At 35.9% G+C, this 12223-nt stretch overlaps 1 protein-coding gene across 7 annotated transcripts in view; it reads right to left on the minus strand.

Annotated features, from left to right (window-relative positions):
- Positions 1-12223, minus strand: part of LOC132698470 (dynein axonemal heavy chain 8) — a 110571-nt gene that overhangs the window by 38938 nt on the left and 59410 nt on the right. For all 7 annotated transcript variants that reach the window (XR_009618377.1, XM_060664536.1, XM_060664532.1 and 4 more), the window contains 13 exons: positions 10773-11191; positions 9472-9583; positions 8233-8733; positions 8027-8180; positions 4882-5012; positions 4596-4826; positions 4112-4538; positions 3913-4061; positions 3406-3542; positions 3105-3351; positions 1609-1721; positions 1333-1559; positions 1182-1279 (listed from right to left, as the gene is read on the minus strand). Coding sequence is in view for 6 of the 7 variants with exons in the window: in XM_060664536.1 (XP_060520519.1) it covers positions 1182-1279; positions 1333-1559; positions 1609-1721; positions 3105-3351; positions 3406-3542; positions 3913-4061; positions 4112-4538; positions 4596-4826; positions 4882-5012; positions 8027-8180; positions 8233-8733; positions 9472-9583; positions 10773-11191 (2946 nt within the window). In the remaining variant the exon portion in view is untranslated. The remainder of the gene's footprint in view (positions 1-1181; positions 1280-1332; positions 1560-1608; positions 1722-3104; positions 3352-3405; positions 3543-3912; positions 4062-4111; positions 4539-4595; positions 4827-4881; positions 5013-8026; positions 8181-8232; positions 8734-9471; positions 9584-10772; positions 11192-12223) is intronic.

Here is a 12223-nt window from a genome sequence, read left to right on the forward strand (position 1 = left end):
TATATATGAAGCTAACTTTTTCAGAAATGCAATCAAAAATTTCCACAATAATCACATTTCGGCCGATGAGAACCAAAATGCAGTTGTAGAATTTAAATATGAAGATCATTCGGTAAATGTTTGGGCTGAAATTGTTGGAAATTACTTAATTGGATCCTTTGCCTGTCATAATTATCGCCGGCTTTTAGAAGAGGATTTGGCAATATTACTAGAATAAGTATCATATTTAATTAGGAACAGAATATGGTTCATGCATGACGACGCCTGCTCACTTTAGTGTTGCACTAAGAGAATATTTAAATCTAAAAACTAACCAATGGGTAGGTCGCGGTCCCCAGATCCCTTATGGGGGCATCTTAAGAGTCTAGTTGATCGCACCCCAGTGAACACTGTATAAGAGCTTCCAGCGATTTAATAAAAAACACTGGAGGTATACTTCAAAGAGTGCGCGGCAATATGAAGAAAGGAGCTCAAGTCTGTTTCCTGCAAGGTGGAGGACACTTTCAACAACTTATTTAGTGTCTATGTTCCACTTTTTTTCAAAAAGGTTGTTATTATTGATTGTTTACCTCGTTGTAAGGATGTTATGTTATTTCATTCAAACTGTTAAAGTAAAAAAAAGTCTTATAATTTTTTTTTCTGATGGACACTAGTTGGTAACTAAAAACTAGATATTTTGTTTCAAATGGATATTTTATTTTTCGCAAAAAAAGTTCTCGATTTAACCGGTACAGTGGCGAAGTAATTAACCAAAATATTATTTGCTGATAAGCAGTCAGTGGCACTCCACTGGTTTCACTGATGAGCAGATTTTATCTCTTAAATTTTATTTAATCCGTCGCACTAATTCCTCTGCATACTGTCATATTAACGATATTGTTATGACCATGCAGAGAAGGAGTTTTCATTTTTTTAAAGAAAATAATCAAGAATTTAAATTTGTGTAGAAATGATTAGAGATTGTAAGAATAATTTTTATTTTAAGGGAAATTAGAGGAGTACATGTGTGCCAAGTTTGATTAAAATATCTAATAAAAATTTTACCACCCTGTATCTCAAAAGTTAAGACGTATGAGACATAGGTTCATATGAAGCTTTGTTTATAAAATGGACCCAAAGATCGCCCCGTCATTAAATTTAGAAAACACCCTGTATAAGTCAAACTACAAAATAACGTCTACCTTTGGATTCATTCTTAGTTCTCTATGTGGGAGACCCATCTCCGTCATGGCTTTCATTAAGGTATGCATGCATTTCGTTTTTCCAGCTCCGGTGGGTCCTAGAATACCATTTATTGTACAAAGTAGATACCAAAAATAACTTAGAACCTACCCAGCACCATGAGCCCGTGACGCACCAAAGAAGTTTCGTAAAGTTGAATGACTTTTAAATTCCACGAGGGGTGATTGATCAAACCCGATTGTTGACATACGTTGGTAATGGCTTTTTGCAGCTCCTTCCAGGCATGAGTGGACAATTTTATCCCCGGGAACATATCTTCGATAAGGGAGAGAAAAAGCGGTTCGTCCTCGTCTATTAGCTTACTTAGGTTCATGTCCCTTAAATATTGATGCTGAAATCTGGACTATCGATAAATGCATCGCTTACCTCAACACTCTCATGACTATAGTTTCCTCCGTATCGGCGGGATGGGCTCGTTTTTGTGCTCCCAACGTTCGCAAAACGGAAAGAATATTGCGTAAACCAAAATCATAATGCACCTGTTAGGTAAAACACTTGAATGTGTTTAATACCCATAGGAATTTATACAAGTTCTAAAGTAAAGTTATATTAATTTTTTTGCGTTTGTGGGTTGGCATGGTATTACACCACTGCATTCTGTAGATACCATTAGAAATAGCTCCCAAGCTCGAAACGGCATCAGAAAAAAAGGACGGAGGTATACATACAACCTCATTTATTTATTCAACAACGGACGAATAAGAAGTACAATAAAGACAAAACTACTCTAACCAGAATCAATAATTTGTGTTAAATTTGGTTAGTTTGTTCTGCAGTTGATATTAAAATTTACTAATTTCTACAAAAATGTGAACAACTAACTAACTCTATAACCTTAGAAGGAATTAAGGAATTTGGCAATTTTAATTTCCATTAGAAAGTTTTTAAAAATGTATTGGAAATCATTTCAGGGGTGTAAATATGATTTAAATAATAACAAGACCAGACTAGCAAACACCGAACACGTAGGTCTTTAATCTCGAGACAACTGAGATCTGTACAAAGGTGCTGTTTTGTTTTAATGTAGAAAGCTTTTTAATTGATGCTTTTTTTACATCTGTTGATCGAGTTATCACTCAAAGTTGCTAGAAAAAGTTTGGTATAGCTGATGTATCACACTTAATATTTGTTCCTGTCGATCATAACAATTTTTGTAGAAATGGTGCGGTCTAGCCTATGAATTCGATTTACAGTTCTTATCTACCCCTGACTCAACATTTCCATTTTAAACAATTTATCCCTAACGAAATTTGTTTCTTATAGTTTGCCAAACAAGTATATATATATATATATATATATATATATATATATATATATATATATATATATATATACATAATGATAATTTTGACACGACATTTATGGCATAAGCTGTCGAATCGGTTGTTTCGTCATTCCGTAGTCCACTAAGTTGATAATAAAAAAAAATAATTTCGCCAATTTATAAAGAAGTTAATGCAGAGTCTAGAACATTGAGGGTTCTATAAGAAGCAACTCTATAATAGACGATTTAGAAAAACCCTATCTTAAAAACAAACTTTCAAATATCACCTGTCAAACAGCTACAAGAAAACAGAATTCTGACAAAAAACAAACACAAACTCGAAAATAAAACCTACTGAAACGTTATTATGTCTACTAGAAATACCGAAAATGTCCAAAAGATAATTGGACACAGCAACTTCAAACATCATCTACACAAAACGGGCGCCTGGAATATTCGACAACTATCAAAAAAAGACTAGAACACGAAATTGTTTGTTGCGAGAACATAAAGAATAGACTCATTTAATTAATAGACGTTTAAATTATCACTAATATAAGCACAGTGAACAAACATAATGCCGATGTCCAGAAATTACCTGCTTCGAAAGCTGTTCCTCGCAAAGCTGATACAAAGTGTAAAATTTCCTGGACAATATGAGATTTTCCTTGAACCCGCACGATGCCATTTTTACCCTGATGATGATCTGACGGTCGGGTACCATCATGGCCACGCTGCGGAACATGATCTTGAGATTTTCAGGCAACTCCTGACGTCCCGCGTAACCGGGATTCATTGTCAGGAAGATGCCGAATTCGATGTTCATCGAAACGTTGTCTCCATCCCTAAATTAAGCGCTCTTAAATGCAATTGACCTTTTGGTGTGGAGGGCCACATACATAAAAATAAAAGTTGGCTTCCGCTCTTTTCTCGCTTGCAAAACTATGTAGATTTGTTGTGCCGCTACCGACAGTACAGGCAGTTCGATACGGTTAAATTCATCAAAACAACCCCACGTACCAGACTGAGCTAAGCCCTAAACAAATCAAAATCCGACATTACAAATCAGTATTGGCACTATAAATTCATTAAAAAACATGTTACAGAAAAGTTTTATCATCATGCCACAGAAGGAAGGGGCTATTAATTTTTGAAAGAAACTTCTACAGACTATTATAATATCCTTTGCAAATCTTCTGGATTCCTCCTGCGTCGGTTGTCGGCAAGTTTGATTTATTAACAATCGATGCAGGAAGAATCGAGAAGTTTGGCAAATAGTAAGTTTGGAGATGTTAGGGACATCTAATAAGTGTCTCCCAGTATTCATTTCTATTTGAAGGACTTTAAAGAACCAAATCCCAACACACCCAAAATTTCCAAGATACTCTATCAAAGGGTGCACGCACCTTGAAAATTCTTCCCAGTCCTCGAAAATCCATTTGGTCTGAACAATTGAACACTACCACGAATTTGCCCAAGGCGCGACCCATGTCCTTGGTCGTCTCCGTCTTGCCAGTGCCGGCGGGACCGGCCGGGGCCCCGCCCATGTTAATCCCTACAAGCGATCTCTAAATTTTCACCCACAACCCTGGTTTCGGTACTTACAGATGGCCTGCGCCAACGTTATGTAACACCTATCCGTCAGCGGTGTGATCGCCAACCTCTCGGTAATACCCAGATACTCGTTCTGATATAAAAATATCACGTCCGTGATCTTTACCAGCACGTCGTCGTTTTCGTCGTTATAGTAAAATCTGCACTGCTGTTGCCAATCGAAATCTAGCAAAGATCTCACTTTTGATTTGCACATCGTGTCGAATATGTCCCGTTGATGCACGTGTATGGTGACCATGGTTTCGTACTGAGTCCGTTGCATTTTGGTTAGGTCCTTTGACGTCAGATCGATAAGCTGGTTCAGTAGATCCAAGAATCTTTGATTGGTCAGTTTCATGATGAGCCTGTCAACTCTCGCTCGGCGTATAGCAAATTCCGCCTCCTTGGTCCACAGCAATTGGATACCGACCAATCCGGCCTGCATTAAATTGTCGTCAGTTTAAAAGATTTTGAGCAGATGGTGTGCGACCCAAACCTGACCACAGAAGTGAGTAAATCCGGATATAAAATCGTACTCCGGATCGACTAAGCACTGCGCTTGCGCGGCGATTACGTTCTTTACCGTTTCCCTGACCATCGCCAGGAGGTTGTTCAACCAAAACTCGACTCCACCCTGACAAAACACCGCGTTTTCAAACAGCACCTTTTCGCCGAGACTCGAGTTCATCGCCACTATTATGTTGTCTTTGTTGTCGTCAAAATCGACCTGCAATGTCCAATCAATGGCTCTCTGGAATTGAATTGAATAGTTAGCCGCTTACGGTAAAGACGGCGTCGAAAAGACTGGGTAAATGCGATTGGATTGACGTCGGGTCGGAGCTTTGGCCGAGAATTTCCAACAAAACCGGATCAGATATGAAAAAGAATCTCGGGAAGCACAACCTCTTGGATTCTGCAAATAACGTAACCATTTAAGAATGGGAAGGTATCTAAAAAACGAAAAATCGTTTCCAATAGTTGTTTTAGGTCACTTCTACATCCTCTGTCGGTCAGGGTGGCCTTGGGATACTGAAATTTTCAAATTCAATTAGGGGCAAACAAAACTTTTTAGATGCAGTTTCGCTATTTATTGATATATGGCAGTAGAGTTTAGATTGCATACACACAATAATGTTGGGCGGCAAATAGAAAAAATACCCTTTGTCTATTTAAAAAAAGCGTCGAGTCAACGATTTTATTATCATAAAGTTGTTCAAAAAAGAGCGACGAACAAAATATAAAGATACATTCCCTTAGATGGAACCTCCTATTTTTAAATTCTGTTTTTCGTTCGTTTTTAAATTTTTCAACATGTTTAGGAATATTTTCATTTTTCTAAAAAGTAGTTTTCACACTTAAAAAAAAACGATATCGCCTTTATTTTCATATTTGAGATTAGAGTTATTTCAAGATGACATAAAAGATATATTCAAAAGAATTTAAATTATATTTAGATTATTTGAAACTGAATATATCAATTTTTGTAAATGACACACCATATGTAATATTATTTTTTCTGAAAAATTTTACATATACCTTCAACTTTTATTAAGTATGCCAAATATCTATTTCTATAATTTTGCGATTTAATTTAACCTTTATAATATACTAACGATAGTAAAAGTGATAGTAAGTGAAAGTATTCAAATTCTATTTTTTTAACATTTGTGTGAAATGCTCACTTTTGAATACTTTTACAATACAATATTTTCCACGGAGGAAAGCAGCTATGTTATCTGTAATAAACAAGAATCAGCCATGTCATATTTATTTTTATAACAGAAAATATAGCGGGTAAGTAATGTTTTTATAAATTAATTGTATCTAATTAAAATTTTAAATTTCCTCTTTGTAAATCTGATCAGTTATCATATACTAAAGGCAGCATAAACTCTCCATTTTTCAAATCTGTGACTGTGCCAACACATTTTTTTATTTTTTATAATCACAGATAGGACTTGTCCGTTGAAGGGTAGTTAATACACTATTTCGTTTAAGATCTGGGTTTTAATTGCACATTTTTGTATGTACATTGACCCCAAGAAAGATTCCAATTGTAGTGGCAATTTCTAATGACTTCTTTTTCTGGATTCTCAAAGTGCTTATCAAATTCCAACGTCTTGTATTTTTGTCACATTACAAATAGGAGTGCGTCTTTCAGGAAATGTAACTTTAATTTCCCTTAAGCCATGAATTTTGGTGACAACAATAAAATGAATAAATCGAAAAATGACAAATTTTTTATTTTGTCCTCCTGCAAAGTCGCTAAAACTTTCCACTTCTTCAATGTCATCTTATAAATAATTATTCATGAAATGAAAAAGAAAAGAAGCCACCTCATTTGATCCTTTTTAAGCGATTTGCTCGTTATAGGTATAAAATATCGATTGACCAGAAAAAAGAACATGAACGCTAAAAGCATACATGGATGATTTCCGTTTATAAGTTATTTGTAGCAATTTTCGCAATGGAAATATTTTTTGCAAAGTGAATGCTTCCCTTTTGCAATTTTTTTGCAGCTCTTTGCTCTCTAATATCATCGGTATCCTTTTCCGCAGACATGCTTTTAATCTTAGTCTGAAATTCATCACATGTTGAGCAAATATCAGTACCAGGATATCTAAATGCTATATTAAACTCGGTGTTAAAAATGTTTATGTATGTTTGATACGAGACTTTAATATTTAGATTCAGCAACTCAAGGAGGTTAAACAGTTTTTTAGTTGTAAGTTCTGCGGGTAAATAGGCCTTTTTTATATCTCTTAAGCTATATTGGCTTTGACGATCATTGAAACTTTTGATGTGTTCACATGCCAAACGCTTTATTAAGTCATCCAATTTAATATTAATTGCACTATGCTTGTTCCGTTTGTGCTTAGGACCTGCACCAGTGCATTGTAGACTTCCTATTCATTTTGACGCGGCCTTGTTTGTTTGACAGGTACCACCGTAATTAGTCCAGCTAGATATGAATTCTATTCATCGTGGAAAACCTGATAATAAAATGTTCTAATATGGCGATTCTCTGCCCCTCGTCAATCACAACAAAACACATTAATCTTAAGTAATTAGAAGCCGGTCCAACTTCATGGATCCATTTTTTTTTGGACAAGCGTATGGTTCACTTTCTTTTTTGTGTGTCCATAATTTTGTGTTGGATGGACTCATCTTAACCCCTGCTAGTTATAACCATTAGCTGTACTATTATTGCACACACGCACGAAAACAACTAGCTGAACGTTTACCAACTATTAGAATATGGTGAAACACGGTTAAAAAGAGTGCATCATTTTATTTGACATGGATGATTTTTTTTACCTTGATATTGACAAAGCTGTTTCATTCCTTCTACGCTATATATTAAATATTAGTTACCTCAGGACTAGGCTGGTTTATTTCGAGTTTTACTGTTCTAAACTAAACTTTTTTAATCGGAGAATTTAATGGCACCTATAACTAAATTTTGACATGTCTGTTTTTTTCCTTATACCCTTCATTTATGGTTTTGAACATGAGGCACCTCACATGTTTTCAAGTTGAAGTTTTAAATAAATTATTTTTAATTACCTATAAAATATCATTTAGAATATTATTTTCAGCTTCTCCAATTTGTAATGAGAGTTAAGCTACTGTTTTATAACATATATAGTTAATCAAAAGAACTAAAGAATTAATTATTTAATTAATAGCTTACTAATATTTATTAATACAGTAATAAAGAAAGTAGGAGTTAATCAATAGCACATTAGTGTCATAATTAGTAAACTAATATATTTGTTCTATATGTAATAAAGTTAATGATGTGTTTTGTTGTTGTCCTTGTTTTCTTCTCTGAAACCTGTTCAAATGTGATACTTTATAAGTAGACACACTGGAGATAATTTTTAGTTTTGCAATATACAAGTACCAAGCAGAATGGGTTATTACCCAAATATCCTGTTAAACTCTTTTGGCAAGTTTCCAACTGCTCCAAAAGATGGGGCAAAAGCTGTCCCATCGTCTCATCGCCCGTGCAACATTCCACCGCGTTGGGAACTTCATGAGCTCTCGTCATAATCTTCACCCACGACTTATCTATATTCTATAATTAAACAGAAACGCAATTCAAATGGCGATATACACGTTTCACCCACGTTAAATCTTTTTGCTTCGGCCGGCAGTTGCTTGGCGATATCACCACCCACAAACACCGCCTCGAGGTACACCCATAAATTCTGCACGATGAGCCACCGTTCCAGCACCTCAGAAGTCGTAACGAGCTTGTGCACCCACAGCTGGATGTCACGTTTAAACGGCGCGTTATATCTGTTGCTCAGCAGGGAGTTCATCACCATCAGACTATCTTCAAGGGTCGTTATAATCTCGCCGGTTTCGGTGCCCTTGAGCAGTAATTCGCCCCTATTTTTGAAATTGGAAAAGGACAGTTCGACCACTGCCCAATCGGCGATCACTTGTTTCAGTTTCGCTTCGATGTCTTTCTCTTTTACGGCACTAATGCATATATCCTCGACGTCGTCTTTGTGTTTCAACAATGGCGCCTCCATTACATGTCTGAGGGTGAATGTTGGCGAGTCGACATCGAAAAAGTAACCAGTTACTGCCGAGATCCTTCTCCAGTGTCTCTCTTTCATAGCCTAACATCATAAAAAGGTACATTTCAGAATGAAAATATTTAATAAGAATAAAATATCCCCTTGATATTTTTACCAGAACCGAAATATTAACTTCGTTATAAATAATTAAAATTTGAACTGGACAATTTTCAGCTAAAAACGTAATGTGGACAGTTCAGCTGTCGGTGACGTCACGAGGTACGTTTTCGTATGGACAGTTAACATTTTTTCGTGAGCTTTCAGTTATTTTTAAAATAAAAATTATTTATCGTTATTGCATCGTACCAAGTTGTAGAACACTTCTGCTTCCGAAAAAACAACAAAAAATATTATAAACGCGAACCCGCAGACATTTTATTAAAATGCCACGAAGAGCATGAAGTTTTCGCTACACATCTGCAGGAACAATATATCTGGATTGTTTTTGCTGTGTAGCTGTTTTCAAGAAATTTTATTCCTAAAAATATATGAAAAGCAATTCAGCCCGTTTCATAGTATTATGGGGCATTTCTGGACTTGTCTGAATGAGTGACCAGAGACCCCACGCCACAAACTGATCGAGTAAAGAAAGCAGACTGGATGCTGACAGTTACAATTACATCCGTAGGCCCATCATTACCAACGAACCATAAGACCATAAACATACTAATGTGCCATAATGTGTGAAAACGGGTCTATGTTTGCACCAGCGATCGGTATTTCAATTTATCTTTAATATCTACATCGATTTTGTCAATACGCAATTATTTACTAATTCACCTTGTTGGCCATAAGTTCCAAGAGAGGGCAGGTCTCGCTAAAGTCATCGATCTTTTTTTTCAGGTCCAAGAAAGCAGGCCATTCCTTCATCGCTTTAGGTAGTTTTCGGCATCTGAAAACATTATTCGTTTTTTGTTGTTAACAAACCTAATTATCTTCAATAGTAGTAGTAGCTTGTAGTCCTTAAGCCTTAATCGGATCAAACTAGCAACGACAGCCTCAGCTAAGTTACTGGGGTTTATCAAATTAGCCCCATCAAATTACCACTTTGCACCATATGGCGCACTCGCTATGAGATTTTTCAAGCTTAAGTGTGAGCCACTAATGATTTATTAAGAGTGACGTAAATGTTCGTGGCATCTTTTCTGCACAGAGTTAGCGTTCCCCTTTTTTACTAATTTATCTGTTGGTTTTAAGGTCGAACAGACAAACAATTATTATAGGTCGTCCATCTGATTGAACTTTCACAGAGCCAAAAATAAAAAGAGTAAAAGAACAGAAATGTAACTGGTGACACTAATATTAGTAGTAAAACATTAAGGTAAATTAACGCCTCGAGATTGTAAGAGTACTAAAGGATAAGAATATTGGATTTTGGTTAATACTTAAATATAGATTTTTTTTAAACATTCCAAAACAGAACTACTGAGGTAGGATGGTGTAGATATCTGTGCCTCGGAGAAACTATCCGAGTCTATTCCAAGCAGAGATCTACGCGATATTGACGTGTGTTCGCTAGAACATCAAAAGAGGGTACTTCGCCAAGCACATCGATATTAGCAGCGACAATCAAGTGACTTGTTGAACATTGGGCTCCATGAAAATGAATTAAAAGCTGCCGAGAAACATTGGTTTGATGGATTGAAAAATACAATAGCAAAGATAAAGACGCAAAACTACAGGATCAAAAGCAAGGTCAACAAACGAACAGCTTTCGCATATCCGTTTAATTCTTTGTTTGCTTATTACTTAAATTCGACAGGTTAATGATTTGGTGGCTCTAATATCCAGCGTTACTATCACAATATTCTTTAATATATTAAAAAGCTGATTTTTAAATCGATCTTTACAAAATTTCTCAATGTGCTACATATCTTACTCATAACTGAGATATCCCGCAATGACAACGAATTTCAGACCCACTGTACAGTAGTGTCATTTTTAGATAAGTATTTGCTCAAAGTCATGAATTACTAAACAAAATAGGGAGCTTGCTTGATGGTTGGTTTACATAAGATTTTAATTATGGATACTAAATTTATTGAGATGTCGATCATTTTTGGGAGATGACGGAGACAAACCTGTTCTGAAACTCCTGCAACTCTCCAAATATAGCCTCTATATCCAAATCGCTCCACAGTATGTCGTAGTACCCGTCGATACTGTGATTCACAGCCAAATACAGTCCGTACAACTTGTTTAGTAACACAAACTCCTTTTTGCGCTTGTGCAAAATCGGATAATCGTTAACCGGTAAACCGAATAGCCGCTCTCCGCTACTGTACATCTCGTACTTGCGCCAGAGCTCGTCAAAACGGTCTTGAAAAGCCAAGACGCGGTCACTAGCTTCTCTAGCGCTCAACCCCGGTATCAATGGTCCCTTCTCCTCGAAATCCTTATCAAACACTTCAACATCCACCTGGAACTGCTCTACTCCGGCTGTCAGTTCTTCTAATAACGGACCTTGAACGCTGCTGATATTTTCTTGTACAGTTTTGGACTAATAGAGACAACACAGAAAATAAAATGTAGGAATATTTAAGCAATATCCTCAACTGAGTGCTAATACATTAGTGTGTGTAATCTGTGTATTCCTTTATCCTGTGTGTTGTGGGCTCCTCCAAAACATATATAAACTTGTAATATCTGCTTTAGTGGGTACTCCTAGAACTAGGATACATTTCTACTTGACACAAAGAATTGAACACAGCACAAGAATTTTACCAACATTTTTAGAAAATTTGTACTGTGTTATTTCAGTTGAAATTAAAAGGGTTAATCTACTAACATTCAATACAGCGCTCGTCTAAATGAATTTGGTGTAAAATCTTAAAAAGCTGTTCTGTAGTCGTTCTGTTCGTCTATTATGTATTAATTATTGACAATATAATAAATATCGCAGCTGGGAACGGCAGTTTATGGACAAAAACAATGCCGGTTTTTTACAGTGTAATCAAATTAATATTATTAAATTTATTAAAAAAGTAAGGGGCTCAGACGAGATCCCGGTAGAACTAAAAACGGTTTGGACAAATGAGACTCTTTGAATCCTGCAAAATAAATATGAGGCAAACAACCGAAGTGACATTTGCGTGAGTCAGATCAGATGGGTACTTTAGAGCAGGAAGTAGAAAAATGATATTTTTAAACAGAATAAATTAATGTAACCAATTTAGTAATATATGTAAACTGCTAGGTACAAAAGCACAAACTTGAATGGCACATATGGGGATGAGAAAAAACGGCAGTTACACAATCAAGGATACTCTTTGTTGTTTCTAATTTCTCTCTAAAATATCAACATTTTTATTTGGAGGCAAATTATGACTAGTGATGAAAATGAATAGGGAGACAAAGAGTAGAGGGTAGATAATATAGAAAGCTGATTTCGTATCGCTGAAACCAATCTTTCTGCCAGACCATACCTAAACTGCATTACAATCTTCACAGTTAAAAGGATATACTAGTGATATAGTGAACAATTCACAGAACACTTAACTCCGACTAGAAATTGCTTCAATATATTGTTCGT

This window comes from Cylas formicarius, unplaced genomic scaffold, assembly GCF_029955315.1.
Source record: "Cylas formicarius isolate icCylForm1 unplaced genomic scaffold, icCylForm1.1 PGA_scaffold_2__14_contigs__length_35257938, whole genome shotgun sequence".
Taxonomy (NCBI): domain Eukaryota; kingdom Metazoa; phylum Arthropoda; class Insecta; order Coleoptera; family Brentidae; genus Cylas; species Cylas formicarius.